The sequence below is a fragment of the Cydia splendana genome, chromosome 4 (assembly GCF_910591565.1).
Source record: "Cydia splendana chromosome 4, ilCydSple1.2, whole genome shotgun sequence".
Classification (NCBI taxonomy): Eukaryota; Metazoa; Arthropoda; class Insecta; order Lepidoptera; family Tortricidae; genus Cydia; species Cydia splendana.
In genome coordinates, this window is record NC_085963.1 from 3,357,642 (window position 1) to 3,375,282 (window position 17,641).

At 37.7% G+C, this 17,641-nt stretch overlaps 2 protein-coding genes across 2 annotated transcripts in view; both read right to left on the reverse strand.

The window, feature by feature from the left end:
- Positions 1-17,641, reverse strand: part of LOC134789720 (acireductone dioxygenase) — a 161,265-nt gene that overhangs the window by 27,846 nt on the left and 115,778 nt on the right. The gene's annotated exons all lie outside the window — the stretch shown is intronic.
- On the reverse strand, positions 412-5,120 carry LOC134789467 (uncharacterized). Its single transcript, XM_063760047.1, has 5 exons — positions 4,966-5,120; positions 4,416-4,625; positions 2,581-2,717; positions 2,142-2,252; positions 412-1,316 (listed from the first exon to the last, which is right to left on the reverse strand). The coding sequence occupies exons 1-5, from the start codon at positions 5,113-5,115 to the stop codon at positions 1,259-1,261; spliced, it is 666 nt and encodes a 221-aa protein (XP_063616117.1). The 5' UTR covers positions 5,116-5,120; the 3' UTR covers positions 412-1,258.

A 17,641-nucleotide genomic window follows, 5' to 3' on the forward strand; every position in this document is an offset into this window, starting at 1 on the left:
AATCTAAATAAAATATTGTTTACGAAATAGTAGCAGCTGAGTAGATAAATAAATTTGAGTATAATTTTGAGCGTTTAAAAATATTTCTTAATAGTTTTTTTGGAACCCGGATGTTACTGAATTTGGCAACATTCTCTGGAACCGCCAAAAGAAAAAATAACATTTTCTTTAATAACCTAAAATTCATATGCTATTCACGTTTTATTTACAATTTAATGCTCATAATTATCATTGTAACATGTTCTTACATGTTGGAACGAGTTTGATACACTTATCTAACAAAATGTGATAATGATTGATTTTGTCAATACATACTTATTAAAGTACCTAAGTAGATACTATGGTATAATATCTAGGAGCATGCTAGGAGGATATTAATAGTGATATGATAAAGTAAATAAAACAAAGCCATGTACTTCATAATTATATTGAAAACATGAAAAAATTATACCTACATATTTCACTAAAACGATTAAGTATTTACAACACAGAAACCTATATTAATTATAATTCTTTTTTCAGGTATAAAAGGGTGATATTCCACCTGTCTAATGTCAGTGCATCTCGCTCTCTTATTAAAGCAAAATGTCAGACGCAAATGACGCAATACATATTGGACAAAGCAATTGGGTAGGTGGAATACCACCCTAATTTAAACTGAGCTCCATAGATCTTTAATAGGTAGTAGTTTATGCACTGGTTATATAGTTTATGCACGTGTTTTAACACATGCACTTCCATCGACCCGCTAAGCGGGTTTTCTCTTTGTAGGCGCTTTTCACTATTTAAGAACTAAGCGGTCTTAGCGGATAAACCACGTAATCGGTAACGGCCGTAGCGCGCACTGCGTTGAATGCGTCAAAATATTAAATTACTTGGTAGCTCTCTGATCAAGTGTGGTCACTTGCACTAGTTGCACTCACATTATTGCACCGGGTGTCCATGTACTCTGATGTACTCAGATAACTGACCCTCCTGCCATGGTATAATAATATACTCCCTCCTGCAAACTTTAAATGCACGGGGGAGGGTCAGTTATCTATGCAGCTTACTGTACAGCTGTACAGTCACCATCAGATACATCAGTGCGGCCAAAACTCAGGTCACTAGGTGACTTTCTAGGATAGCCCTAAATCCTGAAATATAACTTAGTATCTTGAATTTCGCAGTGATACATAGGCTTTGGAGCCTTATATAGCCCCTAATAAAGAAGAAGAAGAAGAATCTTGAATTTGATTGAGCCGATTGAGGTAAATGATTAAGCTAAGTTTTTGAGCCATCTGCCAAGGTACTCGCCGATTTTGTGAGCTGCATTTCTGTAACAAACCAGACTAAGATTATTAGTGTTTTGAAACATCTACTCGTCGCTAGGGGCGGTAGTAGTACGTATGTTGCGTTCGATTTTCCGCATGAATGATTATTGTTCGTAGCAGTTTCACTAGATGGCGTTGTGAAATTGGACAAGTGGAAGACCACCCTTACCACAGATTAATAAATAGTTGCCCTTACCCCATAATTTATCACTTCGCGCATAATCTACTATTGAGTGACGTCACCCTGTTGTGCACTCTGTTTCCTGTAGCGCTGTCCTCGTCTGATGCAACATTTTCTTGGTTATAGCTTGTGACCCTCGATATTTTTCCTGAATGCAATTCCTTGGCCTTCCAAGGTAAAATATATATACGACGGAGAAAGCTTATGCTTGTGGTACAATTCATGAGCTATGTCGTTTCGTGCCTGGATATAATACGGCCACTACGGCACCAACATTTTTAAAGGAAAGTAAAATTTTTAATTTTATTAAGATTGAATGTTCAATAATCATACATTTTGAGTTTTGAGATGTGGCCGTATTGTAGGCAGGCGGCGTGTGGTACAATTCTTGAGCTATTGTGTTTTGCTGATCGCGACGTATTGCTTATGCTTTAAACGTAATTTTAACAATCAATCTTGTAGTCTGCCTTGATGTTGCGGGAAAGCCGAAGATAGTTCGAAATGGAGGAAAAAATCCATCTATGTGGTTGTTCCTGAGCCGGAAGGAAACGTGGTTAGGGTCCAGGTCCACTGTTCGACTCACAAGAGCTTGCAACCGGGATAAGGGCTAAGATGAGACATTATCTTGCAATACAAGTTGAAGCTACCTCACGGAGAAAGCGGATGAGTGTGTGGTACAAGGGACGAGCGCAGCGACTACGCGCTCCGCTGCCAGCGACGTTGGGTGTCGCCCCACCCATATCGGACAGCAGTTGTGCCTGAAACGTAAACGGTAGAGTTCATTTAACTGTTATTTGAACTTAAATTATGACCTCTAAAAAGAAACACTCTCTAAAAGGGGATTAAAATTTCAACGGCAAGCTTTAGGAAAGTGGATGTAAACAGCCGAATACTTAAGTGATTTATGTTTTAATAGTTTTTTTTTATCATATATTACAATACAATTTAGTCTAGTTTAACACATGGTACTGGTAGTAGCCAGTAAACTTGCAAATGAAGCCAACTCTCGGCATTATTTCTCTATCGGCTCTATTTTTGACCACCTTGGCCACTTCGGTAGGTACCTATATCTGATGGCGACTGTACCTATTAGCGACATGTTGCAGGCTGGCTCTCAGCACGGTGTCGAAGGCATCGCCGGCACCGCTCGCACCACTCGCTCCTGCGCACGCCCACGCCACGCAGCCGCCGCGGTGCACACTCCGTGATAACGATTCTAATACCTGCAATCAATGGCAGCTTCTGTTTAGACATGTTATTTTTCATTTTGAAATCAATGGTCGGTTGCAAAATTCAGTAGAATCGTTTTCGTTTAAAATCTTGTTATGTTTCTTATTGTGTTGGGTTAGGTACTTATTTAATTTTTGTATATCTAGACTTATGCACAATTAGAATCTCGAACGGAAAGTAATTTCACCAAATTATTTGCGATATTGGAGGGAAGTGCATTGCCTAATCGTAATTATTCTACTTAATTTTACGTACCTACTTACGTTAATCTGATTATAACAAAAACATAATCCGTTTTTGAAGTTTTACTTGCATCATAATATAACATCAGATGTAATATAACGTTGTAGGTAAAACTTCGACATCGCAGTAGCAGATATTTTAATAATTAGATATACCTACTAATTCCGACATAGGTAGCACTTAGCACTATATAGTGTGCGCAGAGACAGCGAGTCATTTCTAACAATGAGATGATTGAAGACATATACTTATGCACTGACTAATAATTATTAGGGCGGCATAGTGATGGTCAAGAAAATTGCATATAATAAGATAGGTTGAGGAAAATTATAAAGGAATAGCTGATGCGTAATATCGTGATATATCCATACCTAGTACGAGTACAGTCGAGTAGGTACTTCCACATTTCGTTATCAGGATTATTATTTATAAATCAATAATAAATAATGTACAATATTAGTTATAATTAGTTAATAAATAAAATAAGTTACTTTCATATGTATAACATTTCCTATAATATAAGTAATAACAAGACTGTTTAGTTATGGAGGAGCGGGGCACCCTGATACAGGTTCACTCACCTAAAAGGAAGTCCCAACCACTGATGGCAATTTGTAGAAGCTTAATAAGGAAATAAATAATTTTTCATTTTTCATTTTTTCATTTTCATAATAAGACCTGTCGTTATGTATGGATCAGAGAGTTGGGCCCTAAAGTTGACGGATGAAAAGAGATTGCATGTAGCGGAGATGAGAATGTTAAGATGGATGTGTGGCGTGACGAGAATGAATGTGGAATGGAAGTTGTACCCAAAACAGAAAAAGTAAGGGCAAATCGCCTAGCGTGGTACGGGCATGTGATGCGGAGGGATGAATATCATGTGACGAGAAAGGTATTACGAATGAATGTGGAGGGAAGTACGAGGAAAGAAAAAACCGAGGAAAAGGTGGATGGGCTGTGTGAGAGATGATATGAAACGAACGCAAGTGAATGATGAAATGACGGGCGACACAGGAGGTGTGGAAGAGAAAGACATGCTGCGCCGACCCCAAGTGAATGGGACAAGGGCAAGAGAATGATGATGATTATTCCGTACATTCTTTTCATGTGCTCCTTTGTGCTACCTACTACTACTTAGTCCTTCCCTTAAATGTCATATTTAAAATTGCTAATAGTGGAGTAAGACCTATATACGAGTATTTATTTCACTTGTCACTTTCGTTCTAACATGATTTCGGCGGATGGGGCGAACAGGTTTTGCAAGTCGCAACAAACAGTATTTCGCAAACTTTACTTTTTAACAGAGAGTCTACCTACATGAATTGATTATTTAACACTTTCTAGGCTTCTTAGCCTTCAAGTAGAAAGTACTACTAATTTGTTAGTAGAGATAATTTGTGTAAAATAAAAACTAAAAATAAGAATGAAAGATGGTAGGTAGTAGGTACCTTTAAATTATCATAAACATCTCTCGTTACGAGATCCGCCAGGCCGTCCAAACTTTCAACATTGGCGTCGTGTCCCACCACCACTAGTGCGTCGACTTTTCCCGCCTCCGCTTCCGCTCCGCTCGTGTCACTTGGCACGCTAACAACGCACCCATGCGATTCTAGCCGCCTTTTTATTTGTTTTCCTAACGCGCTTGTTGTGTGTGATAACTGAAATAAAATGAGAGGTATTTTTAAAGAAATAATATTGATAAAATTTTCATTTCCATTAGAAATATTAGAATCATGATTGTCTCTAGACTAGTGCTGCTAGTCCTGCTGACTGACGAGCTATTTGACTTTAGAAAGTGTTAGATATAGATTGTCAAGCAAATCTTGTCAGTAGAAAAAGGCGCGAAATTCAAATTTTCTATGAATCGATATGCCTTATTCGCGCCTACATTTTTCGAATTTGCCGCCTTTTTCTACCGACAAGATCTGCTTGACCAACTTTATATGATGAGATAGGTCGTGGTTAATAAATTACATTGTATATTAAGGAATTACATACTAGAACTGTGTGAACCGGGCGCCGCTGACGCGCCCTCTGCCAGGCGCTATATGCTAGCAGCGCTGACGCGACTAGCACTAGCGAGCCACCTTCTAGCGTAGCGAGCAACCGCCATGCCAGCGACGTTCCGGTCTCCATAGATTCTGCCATGATTCTGAAAAAGAGAGTACCTACGGTTATGAGTTGGATTATAATAAATTCCGAAGGCGGCATTGTGTAGAATTGGGAAACTCTGTATTCTGTTGAAAGTGATATAGGTATTATATTGTCTGTATAGTAACGATGCAGAAAGTACCTAATTACTTAGGTGAGCTGAACATAACCAACAGAACAATTTACTTTATCTAGACAATCTAACTATTGCTTCATATAAACGTGGCCAAACCCACAGGCGAGTCTTGAGTTACATTTGAAGCTCGAGCTTTCAGATCTCTGGGAACCATTGTAACTTGAATTCTTTACGAATATTATGACGGTTGCAATTTTATCGTCTATCGTGCCATGCGCTGTCGCACTTACCTACATACTTATTAGAAAAACATGGCCAGCATGACATCAGATAGAGAGTCCATCTTAGGCCGGGAGTAGGTACCCTATACTGTATGTGTTTTATACCTATAATATCTGGGAGACCGACCTTTGCTCGGAAAACATATAAAAACAAAAAAATGCGCTTTTTCCCAGAGATAAGACCTAGCTAGATCGATTTATCGCCCCTTAAAACCCCCATATAGCAAACTTCATATAAATCGTTAGAGCCGTTTCGGAGATCCCGAAATATATACATATGTATATAAATATATATATATATATAGTTGTAAGAAAAATACTTCCCATCGATTACATTAAAAGTTTTTATATAAAACGGTACTCGATAATAGGACCATTGTAACAGTGTCGCTTTTCTTAGTTTAGATCGAAACATACCACACTATTACAACACACACACTTATTGCTCCAACACGCATAACCGCCATAAGTCATTCGAAAACTCATTCAAATGTTACATTTGTTACCGAAACGAATTCCAAATTCAAAAGTTGCTTTCGACATGCCGTTCTCGCTAACCGATTTGCAATAGCAACAATGACTAAAAACTTTCAGACTATCAAGATAAATAAGCCTTGCGAAATTGTTTGTTTGATATTAAATATTACCTTTTCGGCGCTAACACTAGCTGGCGGCTATAAGCAGGTGTGTTAAATGCCATTTAAGTCAGTTGGCATTACAGTAAATAGTTTGATAGTAGTTTATTAGACTGCTATATAATGAAAGGCATTATAATACAACTGGGTTTATGAAACGAGCTGAAAGCGAGTGCGATAACATCATACGAGTGTTTTGTGCCTAATTATATATACAGTTTTGTTAGTGCCTGTGTAGTGTACGTGTATGTAACACACTGTACACAGGTACCTACTAACAAAAACTAGTTCTTTAGGGCCACTTGCACCATCCCACTAATCCGGGTTAACCCGTTGAACCGTTAACCCAGTGTCAAATTGTCTTGGTAACAACGGTAACTCCAGGTTTAAGGCCTGTGCACACCGGCTGCGTGTGCGTGACGTGCATGTGCGCGTGCGGCGTTGTAGTATACAGATCCTTATGAGAGACGGCACACCGCTTGCGTGACGTGTGCGTGTGCGGCTCCAACATTTTAGCGCACGCCCACGCGCACGTCACGCACACGCAAGCCGGTGTGGCTTGGCCTTTAACCGGTTACGGGTTAACCCCGGGATAGTGGGATGGTGCAAGTGGCGCAGGGTTATAATCGCCCAAATCTAAAAAAACAATATAATTTTTCGCAGACATTTTTGATTTTTGACGATGTTGCGTTCGGCGCTCGTGGTCACAAACTTGGGTTATATTATCAAAAATTAGGGTTAGGGTCATTCCACCGTTTCGGTTGTTACACTTGAAAACTCATAAAATAAGGTTTTATTCGATATTGTAACAGGAACTAAGAGGTTATAAGTGTTGTAACTATTGATTCATCTACTACTTTGATAATATTATCTTTTCCTGTACACACATAATTAAAGTATAAGAGCAATAACGAGGGAATCACTAAAAAGTAGCTGTTTCGGGCGTTACGCGAATTGGCCTATACCTTCTGACCATCAGTACCAAAATGCATAATTTAGTGAATTTTGTCAAGTAACCTCCAGTTTTATTTATGTCAAGCAATAATAGTTAGTATAGTCTACTGAAACACTGAAGTAACACTTAGTATCACTTTTTATTTAATTTTAATAAAATAAATTACTTACCTGTTTCGGGTGTTACTCATGGGTCGTTTCGGGTGTTACGAGTACGAAATTAAGACAGATTTATATATACGAAATTATGACTCATTTTATTGAAATTATTGTCTTTTTAATAAATTCGATGTAAATCATAAGTAATAAATGCTGAATTATTATAAAATACATTAATCTTAACAATAAAAACTGTTTCTCGAAGATATCATAATTATTTTCTTAATATTTCCGAAAATATTCACTTAATCAAAAAATGGTTGATGGTGACACGTATTCATTTTGAAAGATCTATAAACGTAGTGATTATATGCTCTTTGATCTATCCCAAAGAGTATAATAATATATGATCTATCCAACGACACCCTAAATTATAAATTCTTTTTTTGTACAGGAGCTACCATATATAAAAAAACATTTTTTTTGGGGTTTTTTTTTGACATGAAGGTTTGGTATGTTTTCTATGGAAATAGGTTAGTGTTGACTTCTTAAACCAGTTTTCATTTTTGAACCCTTGGTAGCGTTTATTATGGAATGACCCGTTAGGCATAATCGCCCAAATAAAATACAAAACCGCCTGTAAGTACGGGGTTCCTTTGCGTCAAATCTGGTAGTTTTGATACAAAGAAACCCCGTATATTCACAGGCGACTAAGTTACTGGATTAAATAGCGCCAATAATGTTTTAGATTTAGAGCTAGTTTTATTCGTACTTCGTTAGATTAATTAGCACAGGCCTAAGTAGTAGTTACATTACTTCCGTATCATTCTGTAATTTCTGTAGGTACTTATATAGTTATAAATTATTTTGATAGCATAATATACCTACTGTTATGCAACTCAAACCATACCTTACCTTTATCTTAATGGTCTAACTAAGCTAACAACATTTTGCAATATGTTCCAAGGTCCGATGACTGTTCCAATATTGGGTTCCATCAGAATTTATTGCATATTGCCAGGTGCTAAATACGCTGGCACTATATTTGTGTTCATGGGCTAATTCCGCTAAATCAAAAGCCCGTTGATGTCTTTTAGTTTTATTGTGTTCTTGTTAAGGCCCCAGTACACAATGGGCCATTGGGCCATCGCCGGCCACTCCAAGGGACGCATTTATGCGTTAGAGGGAGCAAGTGATATTGCTATCTCATTCTACCGCATGGCTGCGTCCCTTGGAGTGGCCGGCGATGGCCCATTGTGCACTGGGGCCTTTACAGATGTAGTGCATAATTATTTTCCATCGTATTTTCACGGAATCGAAATATGATGGAAAACAATTATGCACTATCTACATCATTCTCGAGAGACGGCAAACGCTCACGAGAGTCACGAGCCGTAGTTTACCAACCATTGGTTCAAAAATAAAGGTAAAGATGATAAAATCCCCATTTCCTCAGTTTCTTTCGCCAGCGTAATTGTCAGCAATGTGATTTAAAACACGAAAGCTGTCGTAAGCGGACCTTGGGACGTTGCGGAATAAAAAAAGTGTCGCAATTGACTATGGTTGGCTATTACCCGGATTGGTAATGCTTCTGGTTGTGGTGGGAATGTGTGTGCATCAGGTAAATATGAACAGTAGGGTATTTGACTGTATTTAAAATAAATGATTTAAGACCATGCAAGAAATAAATCACCAGAAGATTACAAGAAAAACGTAGACAGCAGTTATTTTTAGACACAATTTCTATTTTAAACCCCGTATAAAAGTATAAAGAGTAGGTAATTTGATCGTGACGTTACATGCTAATGTTTCATATAAATTCCATAGTAGCAATTCGTTTTGACAGTTCGAAAAAAGAAACCAATTCGAATCGTAGTCAATGTTCAATAGGGTGAACATACATATTACGTTTATAGCGGCATCTAATCTAAATTCGGTGTAGAGTTTTTTAGGATTTTATCCCTAGGTACCTACTAATACTAGTGGCTGCTGAGCTGACAGAGTAGACCTCGTGAGCATAACTGAAAACTGAATAAATCCAGCTCCGCCATTTTGAATAAATTCCGAAAACCAGGGGCCGATTGCATAACAAACTACAACTAATATTACAAGCGGAACTCCTTATTTAATAAGTGAAATTAGGAAAGGAGTTCCGCTTGTAATATTAGTTGTAGTTTGTTATGCAATCGGCCCCCTATCGACAAATTGCTCACAAAGTTTCACGAGAATCGATATACTTAATTGCGACGTACAGAAAACAACACCACATACGAAAGCATTTTTTGCCCAAGCTGATACGGAGACCTTTCGTTAACGATTGGTCGCTAACGATAGTAACTCTGTCTGTTACGCAGACCGCTGAACCGATTTTGGTGAAATTTGGCATGAAGATAGTTTCGGGAAAGGACATAATAGGATAGTTTTTATCAATAATCATCATCATTCTATCGCAGACGAAGTCGCAAGCAGACGCTAGTATTATATAACTTAACTTTTATTTCTTAATGTGTTGATTTTCCTTACTAACTTCTATTAGTAATAATAATAACTTATAGGTACTTTAGACTTACTAGGTTTTATGCATTTATATAGTTAGGTACCAAGTTCAACTCGTAAAATTGCAAATTATAAAATCCAATAAAGCAATTAGTTAGTTAGTTTATTAGTTTTAGTTTTAATTTATTTAGTTTATACATAATTTTAATAATAGTTTGTATAAGTTTTGTTAAATAGAGGCAAACAAAAAATTCCGCTTACTTTTACAACATAAAGCAATAAAAAGTTTTATTAGTTATAATACTACACGTATAATGTACCTAACGTGTATATTTTGCATTATGGTATAATACCTACATATGTTTAAGTGTCTGTTAACGTCACCTTCAAGTTCAACCTATGTATTATATACACTGGCCTTCTCTCATTGTATTGGAGAGTACCTAGAGACAATTCGTTGACTAGGTACATTAATTAATTAGATATACTTATAGAAGGACTAGACTTTTTTTTCTGTAGGGAATGCACATAGATGCTTATTTAAACAAAATACAAAAATGTCATACAGATTTCTGCGCTGTTCCTAATAAAATAAACTAAAACTAACTAACCTAGGACTACACTAGTATTTATATAAGTATAAGTATTACATATATACTTGAACGTTTTGCGCACTATAGGCCTAGATGATGTTGATGTCAACCACAGACTTAAATATACCATAGATGACGCAAATGCATCTACTTCGCGTGTCCGAACCCCGACCAAGCGTCGAGGTTGGCCGTCGCTATTGAACTATTGACATTCCACGCGCGCCGATAGTCCGTAAAAAAATAAAAAATGCCTCGTTGCATGATAATTAACTGCAACAGCCCAAAAATTGCAAGCACCCAAGGGCAAGGACATATTTCCTATCGCAGGTAAGTAATTGTAAAATGATATTATGCGTAAATTCATTTTAAAACAATTTTTTAAGTATTTCAAGTTGTGATTCCCATAATATACCTAAGTAACTATAGATTAACGTTACAAAACTATATTTACATTACATTGCGCGTTTGCTTTGAGCGTTTGATCTGACGTTGTGAGTTAAGACACGATGAATATCGGAACTAGCGATACTGTCGCGCATCGCTTCGACTTCGTGGTACAGGCCGTTTATCATTCGTCTGTCAAATTTAGCGACTAGTGTTGTTCGTTCTCCCGATCGCTTCTAATAATCGATTTTAATCGATATCGGACAGATGAATGATATTAACTATTAAAAAAAAACGATTAGTAGTTATTGATAAAAAAATATCATGTCCTAATTTTACACGACACCTTTAAAAAGAAGGGTAATTTAACCACATACGATTATATATGTCTGCCTATACGTTAAGTAGGGTTATAAATTTCTATTGTGTTAAAAAAAACTTTCATTATTTTTGTTTTCCACATGATCCAGTCATAGATTTTGAAAATACCAGTTTCATTGAAGGGAAAAGTTGGGAAGAAGATCATTCGTCTGTTTTTATCATTCGTCTGTCTTTATCATTCGTCTGTCAGAAAATCGATGTCATTAATGACAATTGTTGCGAACGCAACCTTTATTTGTATAATACAGTAACTAAACGCAGCCGTCGGGCTCGGCTGGTATTTGGAAGCTTTTTCTAAAGCACCAATAGGAGCGCTCCACATATTATGTATCGCGGCCAATTAGAGGCACCCAAATCTTAACCACTATTTTCGGACATTCAAATTATGCAAATCACTCTTTCATCAGCCTCCATACGATTACCACACCACTTTTACATTTAACCGTTTTAGTCAAGGAACCCTTGTAAAACCAGTACCTATTGAAATTATAATAGTTTACTTCAAATCGAAGCTTTTTATTTGAGGCGGCTACAACAATCGATTTGTGATTTTTGGCGTGGTTCGCGGGGGAGCGGGGAGTGAGCGAGCGAGACCGCATATATAAAATCTATGAGTATGAGCAAGACAGTTGAATCGTAGCGGGGCAGAGGGGCATCGGTGTCTTTGAATCGGTTAGGATTTTCCATCACTAAATTGCGGCTGTGACGTCACAGTAGGTGGTAAAAACTCGGTACGCTTGGTTTCATTGGTTTCAATACAAATCGTGATATTTGCTTCATCTATGGTATATTTAAGTCTGTGATGTCAACTTTAGCCAGTCTTCTCCGAGACCACGGGCACACCGCCGTCCTCGAAACGTCGGAGGTAAACTTAATTTTACGCGATTAAGACCCGTCGTTGTGAATAATAATGAGTAAAAATCGTAAAGTTTAAATCATGTCTCTAGCCGTCAATGGCCGGTTTTTTGTCCGTCCAGATTAGCGAGGTCCAACTATACTAGATTTAATTGAGTATCTAACCTACCTAGGTATAGCTAGGTACATATATTGTATACCTACCTACCACGGCATAGCAAATAACCGTAGGTACATTAGGACGGAATGCGTTGGCAATCAATCATTGGTCACAGACTCACAGGTAAAAAGCGCAGACATTGTCGTGTTATTGTTGACTATTTCCCATTTATTGTCAGACAAGCCCTTGCTCTGTTCTCAGGCCTAATGTACGAGTATACATAATTCACACATTCACTTGTCGTAATAATCTGCCAACCCATAGGGGCCTACTTTATGGGAGATGTTAGATTTATGTCTGTATCTCTAGGTATTTAAATAAAAGTAAACAAATAATTTGTAAATTTTCGGGTAGTTATAACATTTATTGGTTAACCAACCCATGGTATAATAATATACTCCGCCTGGTACTCCATTCCGAGATTCGCGTATCACCTAACTGACACGCGCCTACGTCATCATGCTGTTTACAGGTTCTCAAACTTTGAAATGTGGGAGAATTTTAACCAACGGTGAAAATCATTTTAACGGCATTAATTTTAAGTTATTCATGTAGAAACATAGTAAAATAAAACAAATCTAATGTATTAAATTAAACTTTATTTATCTATACAAGACAAACGTTTAAAAAACTAATTCACAGTTACACATTAATTACCAAGCTTACGACGTGAAAAGTTTGGAAAACACTGCGACTGCTGACACTGAGCGAGAAGGAAATAACAATTAACACGCGTTCGACAAGGATGACGGTCAGGGCATGAAGTTATCTAGATCCGAATTGTCAAATGTCCACAGAGCTATCCTGTGTTGCCAGTAGTATAAACAGAATTACCCGAAAGTCTGAAATTTCTTTCGTGAATCGGAAGATATTGCTAACGAGTAATTAAAAAAGACGTGTTATTGTAAAATTTAAGCTAAAATACATATAAATGAAAATTATAAAATTATAAAGAAATATTTTAACATATTAACCATAGGTATAATGTACCCATGTAACATGTTATGTTGAAATAAAGTGGCAATGTTATTGTGACGTAATCGCGTGTCACTCTGGGAATGGAAGACCATGTTTTATTAGACCATGAACCAACCAAATACAACCGCCTGAAGCAGTCACTGAACGACCTGACTTTAACCTACATTATTTGATCATGTAATGTTTTCATCTACCCTCGCCTGGCTTCAGGAGCCATTTGAGGGTAGATTTTGTTAACTTTTATTTAAATACCTAAAGATACAGACTATAGATAAAGGATTCCGGTTGAGTTACGATAATAACTATATATAGGTTTTCGTAAGTTAGTGGAAGATTTTTTAGGACATATTTAAGGTGAAATTGCGTTTTTATGATTGTATAGAACTATAGATTATAGAACTCTATCTATTCTCCAAATTTTGTCGCGTCGGTAAAAAAACTGGACAAGTGCGAGTCGGACTCGCCCACCTAGGGTTCCGTACTTTTTAGTATTTGTTGTTATAGCGGCAACAGAAATACATAATCTTGAAAATTTCAATTGTCTAGCTATCACGGGTCATGATATACAGCCTGATGGTGATAGACAGACAGACGGACAGTGGAGTCTTAGTAATAGGGTCCCGTTTTTACCCTTTCGGTACGGAACTCTAAAAACGAAGCAAGCTGACTAAATCCGAGAAACGAATCTGAAACTATAACGACACTAATAAAGGGAGTAGTTTAATTTTATGAAAATATTTTTAGACCTTGATACTTATGGCATATTTGTTTAGTTATGGCATATATTACATCATTTCAATTCAGTCAGTTAACGTCTATTAACACATATGAGCTAGGTACCTAATTAGCATAGGGAATCTAATTGATGACTGCTGCCTTTAAGTTGTTTTTGTAAACGTAACATAATAAATGTCATATTACTATAATTTTCCTTATTCTATAATGCATGCATCTACTCTACGTGAGGGGCCCCACTGGTGCGTTGCATTGCGTTGCGTTGTTTCGTCGCAAGTGTCGTAGCAGTGTCAACGCTGCTATACGTTTTAGGGCCAGGCGATCCCTGCGACGGGTTAACGCCACGCAACGCAACGCAACGCACCAGTCCTACCTTGAACCGGTCTACAGGTTGAGGTTGGGACCACAGGATCTTGAGACAGATCATTGAATTGAGTCGGTCTTAAGGAGGGGCTTTATTCTTCGCTCTGATAAGTTTGACATAGCCTGTTGTGTATTTCATCCTTGATTCTTATGTGATAGAGTCTACTCGTATATATGACTGATATGTATTTACATAACTTGTAGTAGGTTTCTCTTGTAACAAATATATTTATAATAAATAATAAATTCCTTATTCTTTATAGTTATACAGCTAAATGTCGTGCACATACATTAAACGTGACACAAGAGAGAGGTCAAAATGTCAAAAGCAAGAAAAAATCTACGTCGAAGAAGGTACTTTACGATGAATAACGATGTTAGTTAAGTATGTGTATTGTATGCTTCCAAAATTTTAATTTTAGTTCAATTAGGTATTTTCTGGAAAATGCTTTAATGAATTATGACATACTCGTACTAGTAAAAGACAGCTGTTCGATCATAGTGGCGATAGCACAGAATACATAATAGGTACAGAAAACTCACTCTCTAACAAAACGCGTCTGTTACGATCAGGACAGCTATGTCAGATATGGCCGCTAGGTGGCGACAGCGCCACGCGCGGCTTATGGCTAGCCACCAAAATTGGTGTGGAACGGATGTACTTTTGACTACCTGTAGCAAAGCGACGAAATCGCGGAGTGAGCCACGCCTGGCGATAGGGGAGTACCTATACTTAGGTATCTAAAGAAAATTGGAGAGACGACTGAGATTTTGTATTTTACTAAAAGCTCTATTTTTAATTATTAGTAGGTACATATCGAAGAAAAATCTATGGCAGACGGATCAACCAATTTAACACCAAAAATGTTCCGTTTTGGCAATTTTGCCATGGGACACAAAAGATTCAAAGAATCAAAAGTAAACCTAAACCTGATGTATGATTAGATACCTATGACTGTTGTTAGAGTTGTTAGCTTTACATACTCTAACAGTATTATTAGATACACATAAGACGATAAATTATTACCGAGACGCTAATTCGCAGTAAGGTCACTGACGCAAGATGTTTGTGGGCAGTACAGATTCAGATTCGTGTCGGTTGACCTCCTGCCTTGGCACGTGATGATTGTGAAGTTAAGAGTGTGTTGAGTGTGTCTAACACAAAAATTGTCTACTTAGAAAAAATCGTGAGTAAAGTTTGACTCACCCTAGACCGAGCCGGGGCCGGGCCGGAGCTTCCGGCGCTTCGTTTCCTAAAGCATCACGTGATCACCGATCAGGCGTCATAGAAAATGACATGTCGGACGCCTCGGCCCGGGCACGGCCCGGTCTATCGTGATTCATCCTTAATAACGCATCTGTGTGTTGCCATAGCATACTGTGAGTGTGAACGGTGAACCCCGTGACTTAATTGGGAATAGTAGATTGTTAACCAAGGGTTGAAAGGCACCCATTTCTGTCGAGGTAGTTTGGCGCTCGAACGCAGTGAGAGCGCCAATAGTCCGAGACAGAGATGGTGCCTTTCACCCGAGTTAAACACTCTACTTTTCATATCGAATGCGAGGAAACCAAACAAGACAAGGCAATTTCGCAAAATCAGTAATTGAAGTACCTAATAGACCTACGGCCATGATATTTTTCCTTACAACTTACTTACTTGCAATCAGAGACTTTACATGTGTGAAGATTAATAACCCCTAGCGAAAATCATTTAGATTGCAATATTTACGACAGCACACATTTTTTAACAAACTGCAGTAATTTTAAAATTATTTGTTCATTATAATATGAAAAGCAGCGGGATTGCCTCTTACTTTTTAATTTTATACTTTTTCGTTCTAAAAGCCGCAACAGACTACCGGACCGCACCGCGAACTTGGTGCGCCACACCACGTAATAACATAATAAAAGTATTTTAAATATTAAATAACAATTTAATTAATAATATGAGAAAGTTTTATCTTGTATTTTATTTTATTTTCATGAATATAGTGCTAAATAACTTTAAATACCAATTTAATATCGTAGAAACGTTTAACTGTGGCTGTATAAGATTCTGCCTTTGCTCATTTACGCAAGTGTAAGGTTTAAAAAAATATTTTTGGTGTATTCCTTTTGGTTCCCGCCTTATGAAATCGAGTAAATAGAATTCAACGAAAGAAATCAAGAATAATTTGTTTTTAACAATTTACTTACATCATTTTTTATAAAAAAAGGATCAACGTGAGATTAGTAAAATTAAACAATTACCAATTGTTCCAGGCGAGGAAATAAAGACATTATTTTTCCATTTTGTTTCCACCCAGTCGTTCGTGGGACGGGTACGCAGAGGAGTACACCACTTTTCTGCGCTAGAGCATAAACATATCACTTTCTGCGCACCTTTTAGAACAACAACGACCCACTTTCAGAGCATGAGATATGAAAAAGGATTTAACCCCCGATTTAAAATGTTCCAAGCAAATAAAACAACAAACCATGCAATAAATCAATAATAATTCATTTTTGGTATCGAAAATCTGAACCATAGTTTAAAAAACAACAAGAAGTAGTGCCTTTTTATTCATTTAATTATTATTTGTTGATCTGTCCAGTATTATGTGTAATGTCCGGACTTTTGTCAGGATATTCCAATTTTGTTATGGCAACCCTAGCTGGGCCGGGCCGTCTCAAATGTCTCAAGACTCTCAAGGTGCTCTAAAGTAAAAGCTCGCTCTTAAAGGCAACCACGGCGAAGGTTACGGCAGGTTCAACGTTTAATTTATCTTTATCTTATCGTAGTTATCGTAGAACATTTCCTGTCGTAGGTACGTTTATTGAGTAAGCAAGGTACATTTGCGCATTTCGCAGAAATAGGTGGGTACCCGTGTACAGTCAACATTCTCTAATCATCATCATTATCATCATAACAGCCAGAGGACGTCCACTGCTGGATAGGCCTCCCCCAAAGAGTGCCACAATGATCGGTCTTCACGTGATGACCTGTCATGTCTTAGAAAAGTAAGCGCCGGAAGCTCCGGCCCGGACACGGCCCGGTCTAACGTGAGTCATCCTTTAACTACCGAACACGTTTTAATAACTATCGCGATTACTATAAAATATGGCTTGACAGCTTTATAATCCTAGTCATAATAACAATAAATAAAAGTAATTGCAGTCAACATCATGCGATAGGTCAAAACATCAATGAATGATAGTCATTTTACCATAGGTAAGTAAGTATCTAGAAATAACCATTAAGGATGACTCACGTTAGACCGGGCCGTGTCCGGGCCGGGTTTTCTATGGAAAGCTTCACGTGATCGCCTGTCATGTCATAGAAAAGTAAGCGCCGGAATCTCCGGCCCGGACACGGCCCGGTCTAACGTGAGCCATTATTTAATCAGAGAAATTGGCATCTTCGTGGAAATGTTCGTCGCATGAAATAATATCCGAAGATGACGAAGCTACTTACAAAATTGTACTAGTAGATGATGGGACTAAAACGGCTTAGTTGCGATTCAGCGAGGAATTGCTGCCAGCATCCTCGGCAC

Coding starts and splice junctions, on each gene's coding strand:
- LOC134789467 (XM_063760047.1), bottom strand. CDS start 5,115: ATGGCAGAATCTATGGAGACCGGAACGTCGCTGGCATGGCGGTTGCTC. Junction 4,626..4,965: donor GCCCGGTTCACACAGTTCTA/GTATGTAATTCC, acceptor ATTTTATTTCAG/TTATCACACACAACAAGCGC. Junction 2,718..4,415: donor ATGTTTATGATAATTTAAAG/GTACCTACTACC, acceptor CATTGATTGCAG/GTATTAGAATCGTTATCACG.